We start from the raw sequence: 21,777 nt of genomic DNA, 5'->3' as shown, positions 1-21,777 counted from the left end.
ACCTGTCTCATTTCTTGGGTGCAGCTCAAAGTGTCTGCTCTGGTAGAGGAGGTGGAGGGTGGTGTTTGGTGAGTATCCACTACAGATTGGACACCACCATCAAATATCATCCACCTTGATGAATCAGTTGGTGGCACCAGCATCTTTGGGCAGAACTGGTTCCAACCACTGGTGTCCTGCAGCTCCAAGACACTGAACTGCAGGTATACCAGTAAGCTGACAAAAAGGAGTGGTTGCCGCAGCAGGCCCAGGACCAAGTCACATAGAGGCTGCTGCTCTGCACAGTCTGAGACTGGTGAGCACCCAGTATAGCAGCATGACCCAGGCTGAAGTGGACTTGGGGGTGAGTGTGGTGACATGCAGGCGTGTGGCCCCAGCAAAGGGAGGAAGAAGGGGAATACTAAGGAAGATTCAGCTGGCGGACTTGGCGCTTTGCCCTTCAGCTCGGTCCTTAGGTTCCCTCACTTCCTCTCCACCCTCCTTCCTCATGACAAAAGCCAGCTCTGTTCTCAAAAACTCTGAATCTAAGTGTGGGGAAGCAACATGGACACTGGCGTGAAGTTACACGTGAAGGGAACTGCGGGCTAGTGGGAAGGTCCTTTAATCCTTAGCCAACAACCATAAAAAAAAAAATGGTTAACCAAAACCTACAGCAAATTCTATCACCAAGTAATCTGCTTGGTCCTGTTTAAAAGATGGACCGCATCTTTGGTTTGTGGCAAGATGGAAGGGGTGACAGAAGAGCAGGCCCTCCAGTCATATCAGGACTGTGGGAGGAGAAGAGCTGTTGCCCCTGTACATCCATGCCGCCCAGCTAGCCTTGGGCTTCCTCCCCTGGCCCTCGCACTACCCCCTCCTGGCTGCCATCTGCCACCACCCTTCTTCCCTCCCTTTGTTTGCCTTAGCACAGCCAGAGTAGACTGACCTACATGGGCATTTTTCCAAAAGCCAAAGGAAAGTAAAAAGGATTTTATTATCAAAAATACAAAATGATTAGATACAGTGAGGTTTCCAGAATCGCTTCTCTGTCCATGCTGAGACTCTGTCCCTGTCAAACCAAAGAGAACCATCTGCTCCAGCCTCTCCTGCTTCCTGCTTCAAAAACTTCAGCTGACCTTTTGGGATGCTTTTTATTCGTGCTTCCAAGTGCTCCTCTCTCCAGAGTCAACAGCTGGTTTATAAATTGGTGTGCTTACTGTGGGCCAGGTCCTCTGTGATGTCATGCATGACAGTGTCTCAGTTCTCTCTACTGCCCTACAAGGCTGGTACTATTATGCACTGAAGAGGAAACAGCATTTGAAAAGTTAAATGGTGGATGTGGTGGTGCACACCTGTAATCCCAGCACTTGGGATGCTGAGGCAGGAGGATCACTGTGAGTTCAAGGCCAGCCTAACTATACAGAGACTGTGACTCAAAAAAAAAAAGTTAAATGACTTGATCAGGCCCTACTGAGGGAAGATGAAGGGTGAGGATTTAAACTAGCACCCTGGTTGTTACCACCCTCAAGGCAGTTTCTAAAATTTATGTCCAGTTGAAGCATCCCTGTCCTCAAGATTATGTAGATCTTCCAGGACTCTGGGAGGCTGAAGCAGGAGGATCTGAAGTTGAAGCCCAGGCCTGGCAATTTATCAGCTTAGCAAGATTTGTCTTAAAATTAAAAAAAAAAAAGAACTGGGGATGTAGCTCAATGTAAAGGCTCTGAGTTCAGTTCCCAGTACCAAAATAAACAAACATAAATACATAATGCACAATAAGCACTAGTCTACATTCAGCAAAGTTAGTCTTATATGACTTCTGTCACTTCTGGAGACAAGGCATTCCATGTCCTCTGTCTCCTTGTCTTGTGAGTCAATGGAATCTTCAGCAGGAAGGTCACATACCTCCAAGCTGGGCAGCCAGCAAGCCCCAGAGCCCTCTACGGTGGGAGGCAGCAGGAAGGCCACTGAGGGACTCACGGCTGCCCTCAGCAGACTGAGAATCTGGCACGTGTAGGCAGCAGTTCTCTCTGGCCACAGCCAAATGTGGCTCTTTTCTGGGAAGGTGTGGCTGGCAGATGGAATCTGAACACACTGCAGGCACAGTTCAGCAAAAGATGCTGGGACAGTGTGCATGCTCTGTGGTAAGCATGCTGGAGTTAGGGTAGACAGGGGTAGCGGAAAAGCAACCAACTGGACTGGGGGTATAGCTCAGTGGTAGTCCTTGCCTAGCAGTGATTTGTTCTTCGGCACTGCAAAAAATTAAAAAAATAAAAACAAAGGAATGGAAATGGACAGATGAGGAAAAGAAGGGATGGCAGTACCCTTGCCAAGGACTTTCAAGTCTTGCCGAGTCAGCTGGCTTGTTCAGCTGTCCAGTGTCTCTATGCAGCCCTGCTCCACTGACCCACTGGGAGGTGTGGAGCCAGGATTAGTGTGCCCTCTCCTCTGAAAAGAGCACAAATCTCCCCACCTGCCCCCTCTTCAAAAAGGCAGAAGGATTGATGGTCCAGTTCTTTATTTAGAAACCTGATTGTTGAAGAATACGGGGATGCTTCTGCACCTCACCCTTTTAGCCGGGATTGTGTTTGGAAGTGATGTGCAAGGGTCTCCCATCTCCTCAGCAACAGAAGTGAAAGCGCCTCAGCTCAGGAAGATTGGAGGGACAGTGGGAACAGGGCAAGGGAGAAGGAAATCCCATGGTGATCTCAGGAAAGAGGGAAAAGCAACTCCAAACAGTGACAGAGCAGGTGGGCAATGTGCTTTCTTTGGGCCTGCTAAATTACCCGACTCTTCCAGCCCTGCCCATGCAGGATCTTAGTGAGTCTCTAGGCAGGAAGAAGAGTGAGCCAACAAGTTAGGGGACACTAACAGGGAAAGCCGAGGAGGAAACGAAGGGCACATGGGAGCCCGGGAGGAGCCACGGCCTGCAGAGGTCTGCAGGAGGCTCTTGCCAGCTGCAGCAGTGCTTATCCCAGGGTCCTCTCTTCCCCAGAGCTGAGGGCAGAGGCTCACTGCTCTGCTGTTCTCTGGTGTTTTGCCTTCACAGGGATCAAGACGTGAGGTGAGGAGGAGGCAGGGTCGGTCAGGAACACATTGCAGTGGTATCTCAAAAGTCAAACTCATCCAGGTCTCCTGTGCCCTCACCATCTCTCGAGCCCCACACCCGGCGGTAATTGCTCTCCAGTTCTTTCTGCCGCTGGCGCTCCTTGTGGGCCTCTTCAGCTCCCTGCACCTGTGGGAGGGTGAGGATGAGCAGAGTTGCTGATGGGGAACCAAAAGAAGTGCCAGCCGCTTCAATATGCAGAGAGCCCCAGGACTGGCGGTCGGGAAAGGCAAGGGAGGAAGACCCAGTCTCCATGGGGCTCTTCCTGAGTGGCAGCTTCATCTAGGACAGGACACTGAAGCGTGACATGCAGCAAGGCCAGGCAAGCCCCTGTGACTCTGGGACATGTAGCAGGCTCGGGCTAGGAGGGCTGGCAGTCCAGGACCTGAGGTAGGGGGTCTCACCAAGATGTTGAAAAAAATCTCCTTGAGGCTTTTTGTGTCCTCATCCGTCAGCCAACGTCCATCCTCCTCGGTCCCCTCAGCCCCAGGGCGGACAATTTTGATCTCAATCTTCCCTAGAAACAAACAGTGTGGGTAGTGAGGAGGAGGAGGAGGAGGAGGCTGGGAGCCTCAGGCAGGTCCCCTGCCCCCCAGGTCCTCAGCTGAGGTTTCCAGTCCACCGTGACCCAGCCCCTCCACGCAGTGGCAAGCCCTTCCAACAGCTCTTAGCCAGCCGCCCTCCAGGGCCCACCTTCGGCTGTGACTCCCTCCCTCTCCAGCAGTTCTTTCACCAGCCCCTCGATTTGTTTCAGCTGTGGGTTTTCCCGTTTCATCTCGAGGACAGTCAGATCCTGATTGGGGCCTCCGTGACGGAGCTTGGTGACCCGGACCCGGACTCTGTGCTCAGGATCCTCCTCTTAGAGGGGGAGACACACAGGGAGACAAAGCAAAGCTGTGACTCCAGAGGTAGGGGCTGTGGTGGTCACCTCTCTCTAAGCCATCAGTGTGCCACTGGTTTTGGTGGCTATTCCACCTGAACACACATGTGAACTGGAGCTCAAAAAAAGAAAAAAAAAGTGCTTCTGCCCCTAACTGTAGCCTTTTACTCAGTCATTCTACTTGTCACCTATAAGGAAGTAACTTTTCTGAAAGCAACAACTAGGCCCCCTGCACCGACGAAGAACTTTAAAGTGCAGGCTGGAAAACTGGTTTGGTCCTCCATATGCTGTGACTTTTTTTTTTTTTGTACTGGGAACTGAACGTACGCTGTGACTTTAAATACTTTTCAATGTTTACAGAAGATTTGAAACTGCAATGTTCCATTTGGAATGTCTGATCTCCACATCTATACATGCCTGTGGAATGAACACAAAGGCATGCAAGAAGGAAGAGTAACTTCAAGAGTATTCAGGCTGGTGGCTCAAGTGTGGCTGGCTACCCTGACAGCTGGATCCTCTCCTAAAGCAAAGTCCTAGCTGTTGATCACTGCATCTATCACAGATGTGTGGTTTCCAGCACTCAGGCTCATCACTGTTTGGTCCACATTTATATGCCAGGCAGACTGCTAGGCACTGAGGACACAGGAAAAATCAGAGATCACAACAGACATGTTTGAATAGCTGCTTTTCCAAAGGACAAGCAGGAGTGACCAACACAGGAAGGTCAGTGGTAGAAAGGTGACAGCGAGAACAGAGGAGCTCCTTCCAGGAGGCAGGAAGAGATGTGCACTCTGGATGGAGAGAACGCAGTGCCCTCTGGAACAGCACCAGCTAAGGGACAGAGATAACTAACCTGGCTGCTCCTTCTTGTCCTACTGTTCTCACCTGTGGAGCGGGGTGATGGAAGAGGCTTTTTGGGGACAACCTTCCTTTTTGTGTACTTCTTCACCAGCTCAGGACTCTGTTTTTCCTCCAGCCTTTTGATGAGCTTGTTAAGAGTGGATGTCAGGGCCAGCACTGCCCGATCACGCTCTGACTCTTTCTTTGGGCCATCCGGGTTTAGCTCTTTCTCTGTCTGGAATGCCCAAGTTGGGATGGAGTCAAGGGTCTGGGCAGTTGAGGCCAGCAGGTCACACCTCACAGGACAGTCAATGCCCAGGTCTCATCCTTATCTCCAATCCCCTTTCCTCACCACCCACTTCAAATTAGGTAAGTAACCACCGTGTTGGTGCCCTGAGTGGCGCTAGGCACTGCCTTTGTTCTGGTCCTATCCGGCAGAAGCGGCAGCTGCAGGACCTCAGGAGCTAGCACCACACTCACCTCTTGGATGATGTTCTCCAGCTCCCGTTCCATGCCAGCCTTCACCTCGGAACGGAGCTGCTCGCGGTCTGACGGAAGCAGTATCCCTTCCAATTCCTTCTCGAATTCTCCCAGTAACTGCCGTTCATCCGTGTCTTCATCTTCATCGTCCTCTTCTCCCACTGCATTTGGACGCTCTACATCACCCTTTTCCTTCGCCTCTGGCTCCTGATGAGGGGCCTCTGCAGCCTCATCTGCAGGCTGCTCCTGGCCTGCATCTGGCTTTCCCTGGTAAGGGTTGGGGAGAAAGAGATAGGTAGTTTTGGGGTTTCATAACCACATGGTGGGGTGCAAACAGGGGCAGGGTGTGGAACCAAGGGACTCAGAAAGAGTGGAGGACAGAGTCAGCTCCATTTGGCCCAGGTAGGGGTAGTTCTTCAAATGCTCCCAGCCAGGCCATTCCCACCAATCCTTTGGGCAGGGATCATACCTTTTTTGTTCCGCCTTTCAGCTCCTCTATCAATCGAATCAAGTCCGCAGGACTCCGAATCACTTTGACCTGCACATTGTTCTGAAAATCTGAGGTGACAGAAGAAGCATAGACCTGTTGTGCTTTAAATTCTCTTTTGAATAGTAAGAAGAGGGCACAGAGGGACCAAGGAGACATGATCTCTGCCTTCAGGAGCTACCTGTCTGGTAAGTGAGATGGAACAAACCCCCATGACAGAAAGCCCTGTCCTGAGGTGGCTCACAGGAGAGGTGTGTGCTAATAAGAGCTAGTGTCCACTCTTCTGTGCGTTTCTAAGGTTCTTTTGGCAAAAACCAAAATGAGTTTTTGGGACTACAAAAGAGATCCTGGGATTCTCTTCCTTGGATCCTGTTCTACTCCTCCCATAAATATTAACCATTTATCATCTACTAAATTACCAGCAGTCTGTTATAAATGATAGCTGTATTTTCATTTACTCTCACAACCCTCTATGGGGATTATCATTGTTTGTTTGTTTATTTGTTTTTGAGACAGGGTCTTGCTACCCAGTTCACACTGGCCTTGAATTCACTACGTAGCCCAGGCTGGCCTTGAACTCTCAGCCACCCCACTGCCTCAGCCTCCTGAAAGTTGAAGTAACAAGTGTGTGCCACCACACTCAGCTTCATTCCCCACATTTAATGGGTAAGTGAAATTGTCCAGGAGTATAAAGTCAGTAAGTGGTGGAGCCTGAGTGCTCGAACAGTGTTGCTGTCTACAAAGACTACTAATTCAGATAAAAATAAACCCCCTGGGGCTAAGAAAATAGCTAAATGGTACAGCACCTGCTTACCGTGCACAAGGCCCTGGGTTCAATCCCCACCCAGTACAACAAGAGAAGGAATTTCTTTCCTCCTGTGTTTAGCCCAACCAGCCATCCCCACAGCTGCCAACCCTAAAATACACTTTAGCAGTGAAGGAGACATGAAGGATTGACTCACCATCTGGAGGGCCTGGAGCTGGATCTGCTGCAGCCTCAAGGTTTAGGTACTGCTCCTGATGAGGAAAAAGAGCAGGCTCAGGCACAAAAGCTTGCATGCCCACTGTGGTCTTCAGGCAACTGTGCTAGGAATATCCCTACATCCTTAGACAGATACAGGTCACCTCATAACAGCCTCCACTTGGGGGACCCACCCAATCCCAGAGAAGTGGCTGGGAAGCTGGTTCTCACCTCTGCCTGTGCCTCCTCCCCTTCTGGGGCCTGGTCCTCTGGCTCATGAAGCATCTTCCAGAAATCTGATTCCTTACTGTCATCTTTGGCTGGGCTTACACCTGAGATACAAAGACAGGAGGGGAGAAAGGAAGAGAACCAATGGGATGAGGTTAGGGTCTATGGTAGCCTTGCAGTCCAGCCCCACCAGTCAGTACATCAAAGTAAGATTAGAGGAATGGAAGAAGTAGAGGCTGGTTCCATGGAATGGGTGACAGCAGGACTTACCCTCCCTCTTTGGGGGCAACACCCCAGACTTGGTCTCACTCCACGTTTGGGAATCCGGGTCTTGTAAGTTCTCTGTGATTTTATCTTCTTGTTGTTTTGAGTCTGTTGAAAACCAGTGTGAGAGTAGGACAGGGGCACAACCCTACCATCTGCCTGACCACCACTCCCCGCGCCCCCAGCCCTTCTCCTCGCTCACCCTCTTGCTGTTGAAGGTAGGCCTTATACTCTTCAGGCTGCAGGGAGGGGTGACAGAGAATGGCCTGAGGTGCGGCACTGGGCAAGGGCCGGAGGAGGGGGTGGGAGCATAGCCGAGGAGTCCGAATGGTCAGCACATAGGAGCAGGACAAGGGCTCGTCCACACGGTCAATGTAGTCTCCAGAAATGCCTGCACCCTCATCACAAAGGAACTGCCAGGACAGAGCAGGAGGATAAACTGCACCTCCCATACCTGGCTTTTGTTCTTGGAACAGCTACCTTTTATAGCACTTACTTGTATCAGGCACTGTGCTTACTGCGCATATGGCACTTTACATAGATTGGCTCATTTAACTGTCATAAAGACTCAGTGAGGGAGGAATTAGTGTCTCAACTTTGTAGCTCAAAAAACAGGTTTGATGAAGTTAAGGCATTTGTTCACCTTGACCGGCAGTAAAAATGGGAACTGAACCCAGGCAGCTTAAATACAAGTAATCTGCAAATTTTTGTTTCACTTTCTATATATGTACACGGCAATATGCACTTACTTGTATATGTATACATATCTACTTAAAATACACTCTATGGTAAAAAAAAAAACACTTCTTATAGTTTTAAGGTCTTTAGGTTATGAGAATGGCAGTAAATATACTGATAAATGTTGGCTTTTGATAATGCAAATTGTAATTTCCAAAGTAACTACTAAAAGTAAGGGCTGGGCATGCAGCTCAGTGTTACAGTACTTGCCTAGCATGTGTAGTACCCTGGGTTTGATCCTCAGCATTGCAACAAAAAAGAAAAAAAAAAAAGAAAAGCAGATCCTACTTCTGGAAAGGCAGTAAGAGAGATTACTGACCCACTTCTAGTGAAACTCTGTAACTCATGAAAATTTAAAAAACGAAACATCTAAAGTCATTGGAAATATTTCTAAGGACATATAACAAATAACAAAATTATTTATGTACTTTGGTGGGTTTGGGGGGAGATGTTTTTTTTTTGTTAAGACAGGGTCTCACTATGTAGTTTAGACTGGCCTTGAACTCCTCATGTAGCCCAAACTGGCCTTGAACTCATGGTGTCTTCTTGCCTCAGCTTCCTGAGTGCGGGGATTATAGGCAGACATTACCATGTCCAGCTGCAAACAGTTTTATAACTATGCAAATAATGCTGGTTAACTGGATGTGTGCATGTAAAAGAATGAAGGTGGTGTAATCCCAGCACTTGGGAGGTTGAGGCAGGAGGATTGCTGCAAATTCAGCGTTAACCTGGGCTATACAGTGACTTCGGGACCAGACTGTACTACATAGAAAAACTATCTCAAAAAAAAAAGTGGATCCCTACATTGCTATACTATATACAAAAATTAACTTGAATGGATGAAAGATCTAAATGTACAAATTAGATGAAAATATAAGTGTATGTCTTCATGGCCATGTTAAAAGCTAGAATAACACTTTACTTAAGGACATTGTCAAACTGGTTAAAATTAAAACAATAATTACAATATGCTGTTTAGAGAACAAATTTAAAACATAAGAAAAGAACAGGACAAAGTGGCCAGGTGGGAGACTAAAGGAACCACAACTCCATAAAGATTTAGGAAAGATAAAATAGAATGAAAAATTATAACAAATAGTAACTCAACAAAAGCTGTTATACTATTTTGATATCACTTTTAAAAACTTAAAAAACTACTAGAGAACATCACTTCTTCCTTAAAAGGTTCAATTTGTGAGGAAGTTAATTGTAAAACTACATGGCATTCTTTATCTTGTCTTCCTTAACTTACAGCAGGGATTTCTGTCTGTTTTGTTTACTGAAATATCCCTAGCAACCAGATCAGTGGCTGGCAGAGAAGCACTTAATAAATATCTGTAGAATATACCTCCAAAGTACAAAGCACAACAACTGACAGTATAAAAAGGAATAGATAGAAAGACTATTAAGGAATAATATGCAAATCCACAATTATAACAGGAGAGAAATCAATACAGGTAAAAAAGATTTGACCAGCACAAATTAACAAGCATGACCTAAAATACAGACTACACACAAGCTAACATTTTACTACATGATCTTTATGAGCACAAAGAAACACAGAAATTGGGCTGAAGATTTAGCTCAGTGGCGTAAGTGCCTGCCTGGCGCGCATGAGGTCATGCATTCGATCGTTGGTACAAAAAAAAAAAAAAAAGAAATTAATAAGAAACAGAAATTGATGTATATCACACCATACAATAAATTTATTTTATTTTAAAAATTTTACTAGCATATGTTTTCAGTACACAATTATTTCACTCCTTGTGAGGAACTGCTGCACATATGTAACACATTTCAATTCTTTTCTTCCCTGTTTCCTCATACAACAAATTTAAACAGACTCAAAACAAATGGTACAATTTCTCTCACTACAATGTAATTAAGTAAGAAATCACAAGATAGCCATGAAATTTCTGAAAAAGTCATAGTTCAGAGTGAGGATATAGCTTAGTCAGCACTGGCCTAAGGAAGTAAGTAGGTCCTGGGTTGAAGCTTTAGCACCACACACACACAAGATAAACAATATTAGAATCTGATCAGCTGTTTTTCCACCTATATATAACTACCAGTTTACTAAAACCATAGGAAAGGAAGACTAAGAAATGCTTGGCATGGTGGTACATGCCAGCATTGGGGAGGCTGAGGCAGGAGGATCACTGTGAGTTCAAGGCCAGCCAGGACTGCATAGTGAGACCGTGTTTCAAAAAACAAAAGACTAACAAATGTATTAAAAGGCACTCTAGGGATGTCATCAATGAAATCAGGTTATGTAAAACCAAAGTGTTTAAAAAAAAAACATTTTTTTTCAAAATAAATTATAGGGGAATAAGAAAAGATGAAGGGGCTATCCATGATTAGAGACAAGTGCCATGAAAACCAAATGTATCACACAGACTTTATTTGGATTGAGTCAAAGAACAGACTCAATTATATAAATATGTATGTGATATAAAATATCAGAAAGAATTAGGAATATTGGATATTTCATGATAATAAGAAATTGTATATATGTGGTAGTAGGGATTGAACTCAGGCCTTTGAACTAAACTATATCCCCAGAACTTTATTTTTAATTTTGAGACAAGGTCTTGCTAAATCACTAAGTTCTCTAGGTTGGGTTTATACTTTCAGTCTTCCTGCTTCAGCCTCCCAGAGTACTAGGATCACAGGTATGTGGTACCATATTTGGTTTAATTTTTTTTTAAACTATGAGCCAAAATAAGATTTTTCTCCTTTAAAAAAAAATAAAACAAAATTATTGATTTTTTGAAAGAGAGATATGGCCTTTAGTTATATTTTTTAAAGAGCCCTTAGGGATAAATATGGAAATACTCATGGGTGAAATAATCTAATGTCTGTGATTTACTTCTAAATAATCTAGTAGGAGGCAGACAAGGAGATAAATGAAATGGCCTGGCTATATTTGCTGAAGATAGTTGATAATCTAGGGGTTCACTATGCAACTATCTCTGGTTGTACATGTGTCTTACTTTTTTTTAAAATTTTTATTGTTTTTTGAGACAAGGTCTCACACTGTAATGTAAACTGGCCTTGAACTCACAACGTAGACAAACTGGCCTTCAACTCATAATCCTCCTGCCTCAGCCTCCCTAGTGCTGGGACTATAGGTGTGTACCACCACACTTGGCTTTTATCTTTTTGAGAAAGGGACTTACGCTGCCCAGGGTGGACTCAAACTCCTAGACTCAAATGATCCTCTTGCCTTAGCCTGTTAAGCAGCTGGAACTACAGATAAATGCTGCAATGCTAGATTAGATCCTCCCCCACCACCATTTTTTCATCAGTTCTGGGGATCAAATCCATGTCACACATGGCAGGCAAGGACTCTACTATGAAGTTAGATCCTATCCCTTGGCTTGATTTTATATAATGGGTTTTTGTTTTTTCTTTTTTTGGTACTGAGAATTGAACTTATATGTGTTTTTAAAAGATAAGCTTTAGGGCTGGGGATTTAGCTCAGCGGCATAAGCGCCTGCTTTACAAGCAGGCAGTTTTGAGTTCGATCCCTGGTACCGATTAAAAAAAAAAAAAAGACAAGCTTTAGCTAGGGATTTAGCTCAGTGGTATAAGTACCTGCCTGGCAAGCACGAGGTCATGAGTTTGATCCCCAGTACCTCTGCCCCGAAAAAAGATAGGCTTTAAATTACGTACATAACTTACACTCCAAGATTATAATCAAGATATATTTACACTTCACTATATGTAAAATATTTTTTTTTCTTTTTGAGACAGAGACTCGCTATGTGGTTCAGGCTGACACTGAGCTCACTTTATAGCTCAGGCTGGTCTCCAATTTGCAGTGATTCTCCTGCCTCAACCTCCCAAATGCTGAGATTACAGGCATGTACCACCATGCCTGGCTCAAAAATTGGTTCTTTAAGAGACTAAAACTAACCTCTCGTGAGACTGATGAATGATAGATGATGGAGACAGAAAACAAAGTAGATCTCAGGAGCAACTCTATGGCAAGAAATCTGAAAAATCATGTGAAGTAGATGAATACCAAAAAAACACAACTTTTTAAAAACTTTTTAAAATAGAAAACTTGGGGGGTCAGGGATTATCTCAATGGCATAAGCGCCTGCCTGGCAATGCAAGGTGATGAGTTTGATCCTCCTTACCCCCCCCCCAAAAAATAAAATAGAAAACTTGGAACAGTCCTAAAACTACCAAAGAAAATCAATCAATAGTTTAAAATGTTTCTGCAGGGGAAACCTAGGCCAAGATGACTTTACAGATGAATTCTAACATTCAAAGAATAAGAAGTTCCAATCTTACAGTCTTTAGAATATATAAAAAGTGAGAACATTTTTAAATTTGCTTTTAAGGCTAGCATGACCTTGTTAACAAATTCAGGAGGAAAGTAAGAGGAAGGAAAATTACAGGTAAGTATCTCTTTTTGAGCATATATACAAAAGTCCTTTAAGAAATTAACTAATTGAATCCTGGGATTTTCAAAAGGAATAGTTAACATGTATGATCAAATTAGGTTCATCTCAAGAATGAAAACTTGCATCATCACTAGAAAACCCATAAATTATTTAATTCAAATTAAAATAACTTCAGAACATACAAAGGAAAAATAAAATTGCCAAACCCACTATCATAATGGAAATTTTAATACACTCCTTTCAATACTGTTTGGCCAATTCAAGATGAAATCAGTAGGAAATTTGAACAATATAATCACAGTCTTGTTTGAGATTGAGATCTCTGTATGTTTCCCAGGCTAAAATTTGGCCTCAACTCATCTTTCTGCTTCAACCTTGGCAGTAACTGGGACACAGGCCACACTACTTGAAACTGATTAGTCTTGAACTGAATAGAGAAAACATGTTTTCAAGGACAAATATACCATTTAAAGATTTTACCACAAAGTCAACAATCATCAAGGATCATTCACACAATTGTCACACATCAATAATCAACAGCAGTCATACAAAAAAAGCAAAACACATTTGTTTAGTTACAGCAACAACAAAAGAGAGCCATAACAAGACTGATTCTAATAAGGTATGAAACAAGGTAGAAATCATAATAAATGGAATACTTCATATCAAAATTTGAGGAATGAGGGGCTGGGGATTTAGCTCAGCGGTGTAAGCACCTGCCTTGCAAGCAAGCAGTCGTGAGTTCCATCCCCGGTTCTGAGAAAAAAAAAATTGAGGAATGCAACCAAAATAGTATTCAGAGTGAAATAAGTAGCCCTAAGTGCATAATTAAGAAAGAATAAAAGCTGAAAATCAGTGATGTGAGCACAGGAGTAGAAGCTGGGGCATAATTTGAGTAGTAGAGCAGATGATTAGTATCTGGGAGGCCCTGGTTTCAGTCCCCAGCACAAAACAAAACGAAACAAAAGAAGTTACAAGAAGAATATGGACAAAAAAATGATGTCTTGGGGCTGGGGATTTAGCTCAGTGGCATAAGCGCCTACCTGGCAAGCATGAGGTCATGAAAAAAGATGATGTCTCAGCAAATGTGAGACATCACACACCTGTAATCCCAGCACTCAGGAGGCTGAGGCAGGAGGTGCACTGCAAGTTCAAGATCAGCCTGCGCTACAAAGTGAATTCAAGGCCAACCTGAACTGCACAGTGAAACTGGCTCAAAAAGACCAAACGAAAGGTGATGTCTAATATATACAGTTCTTATAAATTGTGAAGATAAAGATTAATAATATATTAGGAAAACAAGCAAAGACTATGGATGGTTGAAAGAAAAGACAAAAGAGACAAATGGCTCTTCAATGGGTAATATTACACATTTTTTCTCAAGAGAAATGCAAATTAAGGCCACTAGGAAATAATTCTTTATCTGATGCCTAGCAGATGACTGAGATCTTTTAATCCAAAAGTTTGAAAATATACCAGGTTGCCATGGCATTTGCAGTCTTACACACTGCTAGAGGGAGAAAAATTTTCCTAAGCAAAGTAATTTGATGATACATAACAAAATTATACAAGTCTACTTCCAGAAACTCAATCTACATATACTCTATAGGTACAAGATTATTCGCTATAGAACTTTTGTGTTAATAAAAATATTTAAAACACATGGCTATAATTCTAGCCTTCTGGGAGACTAAGCTGGAAGATCACAAGTTTGAGCCCAGTCTGGACAACTTAGTAAGACACTTTCAACATTTAAAAAATGGCTAGAGATATAGTTCACTGTAAAAGCCCTGGGTTAAATCCCTCGTAGCACAAAAAACAAATATTTTATTTTTTATATTTTACTTTATTTACTTTTCTTTTCTTTCTTTCAACTTTTTTTTTTTTAATTAGTACTGGGGATTGAACTCATGACCGTGCGCTTGCAAGGCAGGTGCTTATGTCACTGAGCTAAATCCCCAGCCCCACTTTCAATTTTTTAAAGTCTCTGAGAATATAAAAAGAAACAAGCAGTGGGAGTTGGGCTGTAGCTCAAAGGTAGAATACAAGCTCAACATGCAGAAGGCTCTGGTTCAACCCCAGCACCACACACACACCCACACACACACATCCCCACAAACACATAGCAATGGCTGCCTTTCTTATGATGCTGGGAACACAGTAATGAGGGACAAAGCTACGTTGAGGTTTTTCTCTTCGTATTTTTTAAGCATTTCTATATCTGAACTATGTGTACTTAATATCTATTTTAAGATTAAATATGGAATATTTTTTAAGACTATGGAATATTTTGACCACTAAAAAATCTCAGAAATTAGAAAGACAGAAAAATACACAGCAAAAGAAGGAAGGAAATGACAAATGATGACAGTGTTAATGAGACAGTAAACAGACCACAGAGAAGATAAAAGAGAAATGTGGCTCTTGGGCTGGTAAAGCAGGTAAGCACCAGGCAACACAGATGAATAAAAAAGAAAAAAGTCATAGTCAGTATCAGGAATGAAAAAGCAGATACAGCTACAAAAAAAGAGAGAAAATATTATAATTTTATACTAATGCACTCAAAATTTTAAGCAAGTGAATAATGGCTTATGAAATGGTAATTTATTGAAGCTTCATGATCTAGCATACCTAAAATCTTATAATCATTAACTCCATTACAAAAGTAGTGAAAATCATCTCTACAATGTAGTGGTTTTGTGGTATATTGTAGGGCTGGGACAGCTTTACAAGAGTTTTAGAGCACAGATTGGGTACAGTGGAAATGCCTGTAATTCCAGGCACACAGGAGGCTGAGGGAAGAGGACTGAAAGTTTCTGAGTCCAATGTGGGCAACTCAGAAAGTCGTCTATATCTCAAAATAAAATAGTTGAGTGTGGTGGCACCTTGTATTCCCAGTCTCACGAGGCTGAGGCAAGAAGATCATGGCAAGTTTGAGGCCAGCCTGGGATAAATAGTGAGACTCAAAAAACAAACAAACAAACCCTCCAAAATAAAAGGGCTGGGGATATAGCTAAGTGCTAAGGTGCCCCTAAATTCAATCACAAAAACTGCAAACCAAACCAAACCAAACCTTGAGCTGGGGATGTAGCTCAGTGGTGCAGAGCCTGCCTAGCAAGCACGATGCCCTGAGTTTGATTTCTGGTACCAAAAAAGAAAATAGTAAAAAAAAAAAAAAAAAAGATCAAATCAAACCAAAACAAGTTGTGTTGCAAACTGCTCCAGAGAACTAAAAGAAAAAAAAAAAACACACAAGCTAATTTTATAAAATTAATGTAATGTGGTACCAAAACAACATAAGGACAAACACATGAAAAGAATATTACGGATCAATTTACTTATGAAAACAGCTATAAGTCGATTAAAATATTAGGATATTGAATATAGTATCTATCAAAAATAGTTCATTACTTCAAACCAAAAAGCTCTGCCCAGCAAAGGAAAATAACCAAGAATGAAGAAACAGTATATGGCAAGGGAGAAGATACATATCTGACAAGGAGTTAATTCCAGCACATATAAGGAACTCAATAGCAAAAAATCAAATTACCCAATTAAAAAATAGGCATTTCTCAAAAGAAGACATACAAATGACTAACAGGTATACCAAATGTTCAGTATCACTAATTATCAGGGAAATGCAAGTCAAAATCATCTCCAGTTAAAATGGCTATTATCAAAAATAAACAAAATAACATGCGCTGACAAGGTGAAGGACAAAACAGTACCTATGCACCCTGCTGGTTTGGAGTATCAATTCCTACAGCATTATGAAAAACAGTACAGAGGCTCCTCCAAAAATTAACACAGAACTACCAAACAATTTAGCAATCCTACTACTGGTTACACATACAAAGGAAATGAAAATAGTAGGTCAACGAGATAGCTGTACTTCCTCATTCATTACAGAACATCACAAGAGCCAAGAAATGGGAACAACCTAAGTGTCCACCATCTGATAAATAACCAAACTGTCACACAGACTCACAGCAAAGGAAATAACCAAGAATGAAGAAACACTGGAGCTCTCTTTAGGCATTAAAAGGATGAAATCTTGTCACTTGCAACAATATGGATGGAACTGGAAGTAATTTTTTTTTTTTTTTTTTTTTGGTAGACTAGCCCCAGCCTTTTATTTTTTATTTTGTGGCAGGGTCTTGCTAAATTGCCTAGGCTGAGCTTAAACTTGTGATCCTCCTGCCTCAGCCTCCCAGAGTGCTGGGATTACAGTGTTTGGCACCATGCCCAGCTATTAGGGGTGCCTATGTTAAGTGAAATAATTTTTAACATACTATATTTACAGTACCATAAAGAACTATAAGGTACTCATATATTTGAAACATTTGCATGTAGGGACAAGGGTAAGATACATTTGCATATATCTTACAAAGGCTGTAAGAGATCTAGGACTGGGCCAGGGATATAGCTCAGAGGCCTACGTGCCTGCCTTGCAAGAACAATGTCCTGAGTTTGATTCCTAGTACCAAAAAACCCCAAAGTAATCTAGGACTAATTTCACAGAAGACATACAAGAACTTTAAAGCGAAAATTAAAACCTTATTAAATGCTGCCATTCTGCTTACAATACTGCATTGACTTGAGAGGCTGACACAGGAGGATTGCAACTTGGGCAATTTAGTGAGACCCTGTCTCAAAAAGGGCTGTGAGGGCCAGGGATATAGCTCAATGGACAGTGCCTGCCTGGCAAGCACAAGGTCCTGAGACTGATTTCCAGTACCAAAATTAAAATAAATAAAATAAAAGGCTTTGAATGTAGCTCAGTGTGAAGGCTCTTGGTTCAATCCCTAGCACCACATATGAAACAAAAAAACTTCATTGGCTATCTACTGTTCCATGGATGTCCAAAGTCCTCAACACAGCCACAAAGGCCTTTAAGACTTGTGTCCTGTCTCAAGATTATGCTCTCCAGTCTGTGTGGAAATCCTTCAGTTCCTGCGATCAGCCAGGGCTTGCTGTTCCAAGTCTTTTGCAATTACTGACCTTCACTGAGCACGGCCTCTTCTCCCCTCTTCAGTCCCTCCAATGTCAGTTAAAGGGTCACTTTCTTGCCAGGCCTTCTATTTACCCTATGTTCAGCTCCTTTACTCTGTGCTCCTCCTGGGACATGCACTGCACCTGTCATAGGGTTTATCTTGCTGCTTCTTGTGCTGTTTAAAACATCTGTCTCCTAAGGGCAGGACAGGGTCTCTCTGTCACCTTTTTATCCGCAGTGCACAGGGCATGTGTTCTATATATTTGACAAAATGTGGTCTTTGCCCTCAGTTCTTGACCCAATGGAGTTATAAATACAGAAAGAAGTAATTGGAAGATGATTAAATTAGTAACTCTAACAGACCATATGTATGAAGAATATAAAACTCTGCAGATGTTTACCAGGATGGTAGCAGAAGCAAGTGTGAATGTGCATGTGTCCACATGTCTATTAAATCTCCCTGTAGAGGTGTGACTTGAATAAAACCTGAATGAGGGGATGGAGCCAGCTATTCAATGATATGTGGAAGACTGTCCTAGGCAAAGGAAACAATAAAATCCATTGGTTCAAGGGACAGAAAGAGGCCTGTGTGGCAGAAACACAATGAGTATTTTTATCTCCAGTCTAGCTTGTGTCCCTGAATTCCAGAATCAAAGCTAACTTCTGACTAATAATCATCACTGGACCCTCACATGTCCAAAAACAACCTAATTTCCTTCCCTAACCCTCTGTCTATGTACTGCAATAAATGACAATTCCATCACTACAGTTGCTCAGACTAGAAACTTTGGAGCCATCTTTAACTATTGGACATCCAACCATCAACAAATCTTACGGCACCACCTTCAAATATAACTGGTATCTGCCTGTCGCCTACCACCTCCCTTGATACTGCTCTGGATAGTGCTGAAGTGTTTAGATCTTATTCTTTTTTGCAAAGCAGAAGAACTGAAAGTTTCCCAGATTGGGCAGAGAAGCAGGTATATGTAGAAGAAAGTTCCTCAGGTGGTTCTAATGTATCACAATCATATACAGGCATAACATGGAGGTGGCAGGAGCTGACAACAGCTCACAAGAATCAACTGGAAAATCTTTGGGAATGCTGCAAGATAGTTTCACCTCACACTGATAGCTTGATTTGGGAATAGTAGGAGTATTTATACCCAAGATAATGGCAAACACTACAATCCAGAGCTTCTCCCCACCCCAGGGATCTGAGCATTCAATTCTTATTAGTGCATCTCTGTTTGTACAAGTCTGCACTACAGAAAGTACAGTCTGGTGGGTATCTCCAGGTTCTCTACAGGTGCCTGTGTATGTTTGTGTATACTTTAGAATCACCTGAGGAACTTTTTTCTACATATACCTGCTTCTCTGTCTATCTGAATTCTCTACTCAGCTAAGAACAAGTGATGCAGGTGAGATATTAAGGAACCAAGAACATGAAAGAGAATCTTTTAAAAGATACCTAAATGCAGAATGGATGGGCTTTGTTATTTACTGTAAGAAAACTGGTTCCTTAGACCACAGGCTTATGTCTGTGACTTTTTGGTTAGCATCTGTCTTTTCCTGCAGACTGTGCATTCTACAAGGGCAGGGGCTGCATATTTGCTCACCACTGTGTCCCAAGCTGAGCTCAATGCTTCGATGCTTATGAACACTGAAGCAAGACCTCACCAAGAGTTAAGTGAAGAATGAGGTGATAATGAGGAAATAGTCAAGGATTGATACTCAGGTTTACAGCTTAGATGACAGAAACGTGGAAGAGATTTGAGTGTGGTTGGGGGACACAGGGAAGTATCTGGGAAATATGAACTTGAAGTGCCTCTGAATATCCAAGCAATATTGTTTAGCTGGCAGATGGCAAGAGTCTTGAGACAACCTGTCAAGCATATGACATAACTCTGCCCTCCTCACTGAGAATGTGGATTGTTGTCTAGGGACTCACCCGAACCTCAGCCTCCCGGGGTCTCCCATTGAGGTCACACTTGGACCCATTGCCATACGTCTGGCTGTGATAGCGTTTCAGGCGATGCTGCTTGGAGGCCTGGAGAAGACATGAGGCAGGGGGCAGGGGATTGCGGGACATGAGAGATCACTAGAAGAATGGCATTGCACCCCCATAAAGACCTTCTAATTGCAGGAATCCAGGCCCCAGGGGAATCTATACTGATGGCCACTAAGCCCCAAGACACTATGAGGTAATCCCAAGCCTCCCCTCTCCATCTCTCAGTCTGCAGCTGGACCCCTCCCCCTCCCAGCTCCTCCCTACTACCACCTTGGCTGTTTCATCATCCCAGTCAAAGGCTGATTGGTAATAGCCAAGATAGAGGATGTCACCTTTGATCTCTGAATCTGCAAGAGAAGCCACAATGAAGCACATTATTTTTTTAAGAGGAAGAGGGAAGGAGACTGGGGAGGCAGGTTGCGTTCTGTGATAGAATGCTGAGGACTTAGGGGAAACGTAAGAGTAAAGTCACCTTCCATGTGATACTGCTGGATGTGACGTCCATAACAGAATTGATATGTCCACCAGTCTTTGGTCTGATAATTAAAAATGAACAATCAGAGGGACAGAGTGCAGGTACCTCTTCTTGGAACCAGTCTTTTGGCTCCAAGACATATAATCTGTCATCTACTTCTCATCTCCTTCTACATTCATTCTCCAGATACTAGTAAGTAGAGACAGCTGTTTTCCCTTCAGTGGCTGGAGATATGCCTCTAAAGTCTGACTTTCTTCCATCTGTGGTCATTCCATTCTCCCCTTTAAAGGTATTTTTAAAAATATTTTTTTGCCCTCCATAAAGATAAGAAATCATGGTATTTGTAGCACTCTGACTAAGCAAACAGATCCCAAAATCAGTTATTAATTGAACTTGTACAACATTCCTTGCATTGTTCTAGTCACTGAGAATACAGCTTTCAACAAGATAAATTCTTTGACTTCATGAAGCTAATGCCAAGATTGAGATCAAAAATTAACAAACCCATTCAGTTAATAAGATTGCTTCAATCCTGAAGAGTTCCAAGATGAAAGTAAAGTAGGATAGGGGCAGGTGGTGACTTTACCAATATATCTAGTTCACCAATAGCCTTAGGAGGTCCCTGGATTGCCCTAGGCACCAGCATTCTAGTTCTGACACTGCTGTTCCCAAGCTCTCCTACTCCATCCATCCCATTTCCCTTACCTTCAGCAAGCAGGGAGCATCTCTCATTGGATTCAACAACTCAGGAATCCCAGGCCCTTGGTAAACAGGTGTTTCCTCTTCTCTTTCACGCTGGAAGTGAATAGCTCCAGCAGGCAGGCGACATTCATAACGCTGTTTGTACTTAGAGGAGACAATTACCACGTCCGAAGCTTGGCTCTGGGAAAGAAGGGAGGGTCGGGGACAGGAAGGTAAAGAGAGGCTGGGTTAAGGGAAAACAACAAGAACTCTCTTCACACTCTGGGAAAGAGTGGGGCGGAGTCTGGGTGTTTCCAATGTGCCTCGGCACCTGACGGCCAACACTCGAAGCTCACCCTTCTCAGTGCCTGGTCCCCTAAGAACAGGTGTCTGCGGTCCCCAGAGGTCACATAACAGCCCTACTTACGCTTCCTGATTTTCTTAGTCGCCCGCCCCAGACTTCACAGCTGCTCTTTCTCCTCTACTGTTCCCCCTCTTCGTTTTCTGCTCAGGACCCTCGCCCCTTTTATGTCCAGTCACCTGCCCTCCTATGACAGGTAACGGCAGGATCTCGATCCCATAACGCATTTCACTCAGTTCCTCCAGGTTCAGGCTCCCGACACCACCAGCCAGACGTGCAGGTAACAGGAACCCCAGGAACAGCGGCCACAACAAACTGGACAGCAGCATTTCGGCCGCCATCTTTCGTTCCCCTTCTTACCCGGAGACACTCCTTCCGCCCTTAACCTGGCAACGGCCTCACTCCGCCCCTAGCTTCACAAGATACCATTGGCTCTGTGTTCTGTCTTTCTCACGTATCTCCTTTCCATTTGTAAACGTGGCTTCAAAACCTACAGGGAGGTAGACCACGACGATTAGCAAATCAAATGCTGCACGCGATAGGTCAGAGAGACCAACCAATCATCAATGAGATTAAACCCCCTCCCTCACTCTTCAACGATTCCAGAGGCACAGTCCTTGCTCTTGATTGTGTGTAGAAGCAATCCTTGTATTCCCCGCCCCCCGCCCCGATTTCTTGTGCGTCTCTACTAACTACTTTTTCAGATGTTTCTTGCAATGTGTCCGGTCCCCGCTGGGCGGAGTATTGAGGCGCACAGATGGGCGTGAGGGCTATCCCTGAGGGTTGTTTAAATGCTTTTTGCAGAACAATTACTTTGCAGAAGCACAACCCTTCTCTCGTACACGTTACTTTGGACAATCAAGTAATTTGTGTCAAAATCTTTT

At 43.3% G+C, this 21,777-nt stretch overlaps 1 protein-coding gene across 2 annotated transcripts; it reads right to left on the bottom strand.

The window, feature by feature from the left end:
- Positions 1 to 2,477: 2,477 nt before the first annotated feature.
- On the bottom strand, positions 2,478 to 21,282 carry Os9 (OS9 endoplasmic reticulum lectin). Of its 2 annotated transcripts, XM_003476130.5 has the most exons (15): positions 21,073 to 21,281; positions 20,557 to 20,733; positions 19,849 to 19,912; positions 19,647 to 19,723; positions 19,317 to 19,415; positions 7,425 to 7,635; positions 7,229 to 7,330; positions 6,962 to 7,062; positions 6,732 to 6,786; positions 5,752 to 5,840; positions 5,283 to 5,549; positions 4,848 to 5,037; positions 3,776 to 3,940; positions 3,487 to 3,599; positions 2,478 to 3,211 (listed from the first exon to the last, which is right to left on the bottom strand). In XM_003476130.5, exons 1-15 carry the CDS (start codon positions 21,232 to 21,234, stop codon positions 3,086 to 3,088), a joined length of 1,998 nt encoding a protein of 665 aa, XP_003476178.1. In that variant the 5' UTR covers positions 21,235 to 21,281; the 3' UTR covers positions 2,478 to 3,085. The 2 variants fall into 2 exon arrangements, with proteins under 2 accessions (XP_003476178.1, XP_003476179.1); XM_003476131.5 differs by lacking the exon at positions 3,776 to 3,940 and having other exon boundaries at positions 21,073 to 21,282.
- Positions 21,283 to 21,777: the final 495 nt, after the last annotated feature.

Source organism: Cavia porcellus, unplaced genomic scaffold (assembly GCF_034190915.1).
Source record: "Cavia porcellus strain 051 isolate PalLab524CR breed Dunkin Hartley unplaced genomic scaffold, mCavPor4.1 scaffold_8, whole genome shotgun sequence".
NCBI lineage: Eukaryota > Metazoa > Chordata > Mammalia > Rodentia > Caviidae > Cavia > Cavia porcellus.
This window is presented reverse-complemented; position numbering and strand designations above follow the sequence as displayed.

Bases quoted from the DNA above. Each gene is read 5' to 3' on its own strand.
- Os9 (XM_003476130.5), bottom strand. From the start codon at position 21,234: ATGGCGGCCGAAATGCTGCTGTCCAGTTTGTTGTGGCCGCTGTTCCTG. The intron at 19,416-19,646 runs GTGGTAGTAGGG...TGTCTTCTCCAG, and splicing joins GGGATGATGAAACAGCCAAG to GCCTCCAAGCAGCATCGCCT. The intron at 7,636-19,316 runs GTGAGTCCCTAG...CTGTCCTGGCAG, and splicing joins CCCGGGAGGCTGAGGTTCGG to TTCCTTTGTGATGAGGGTGC.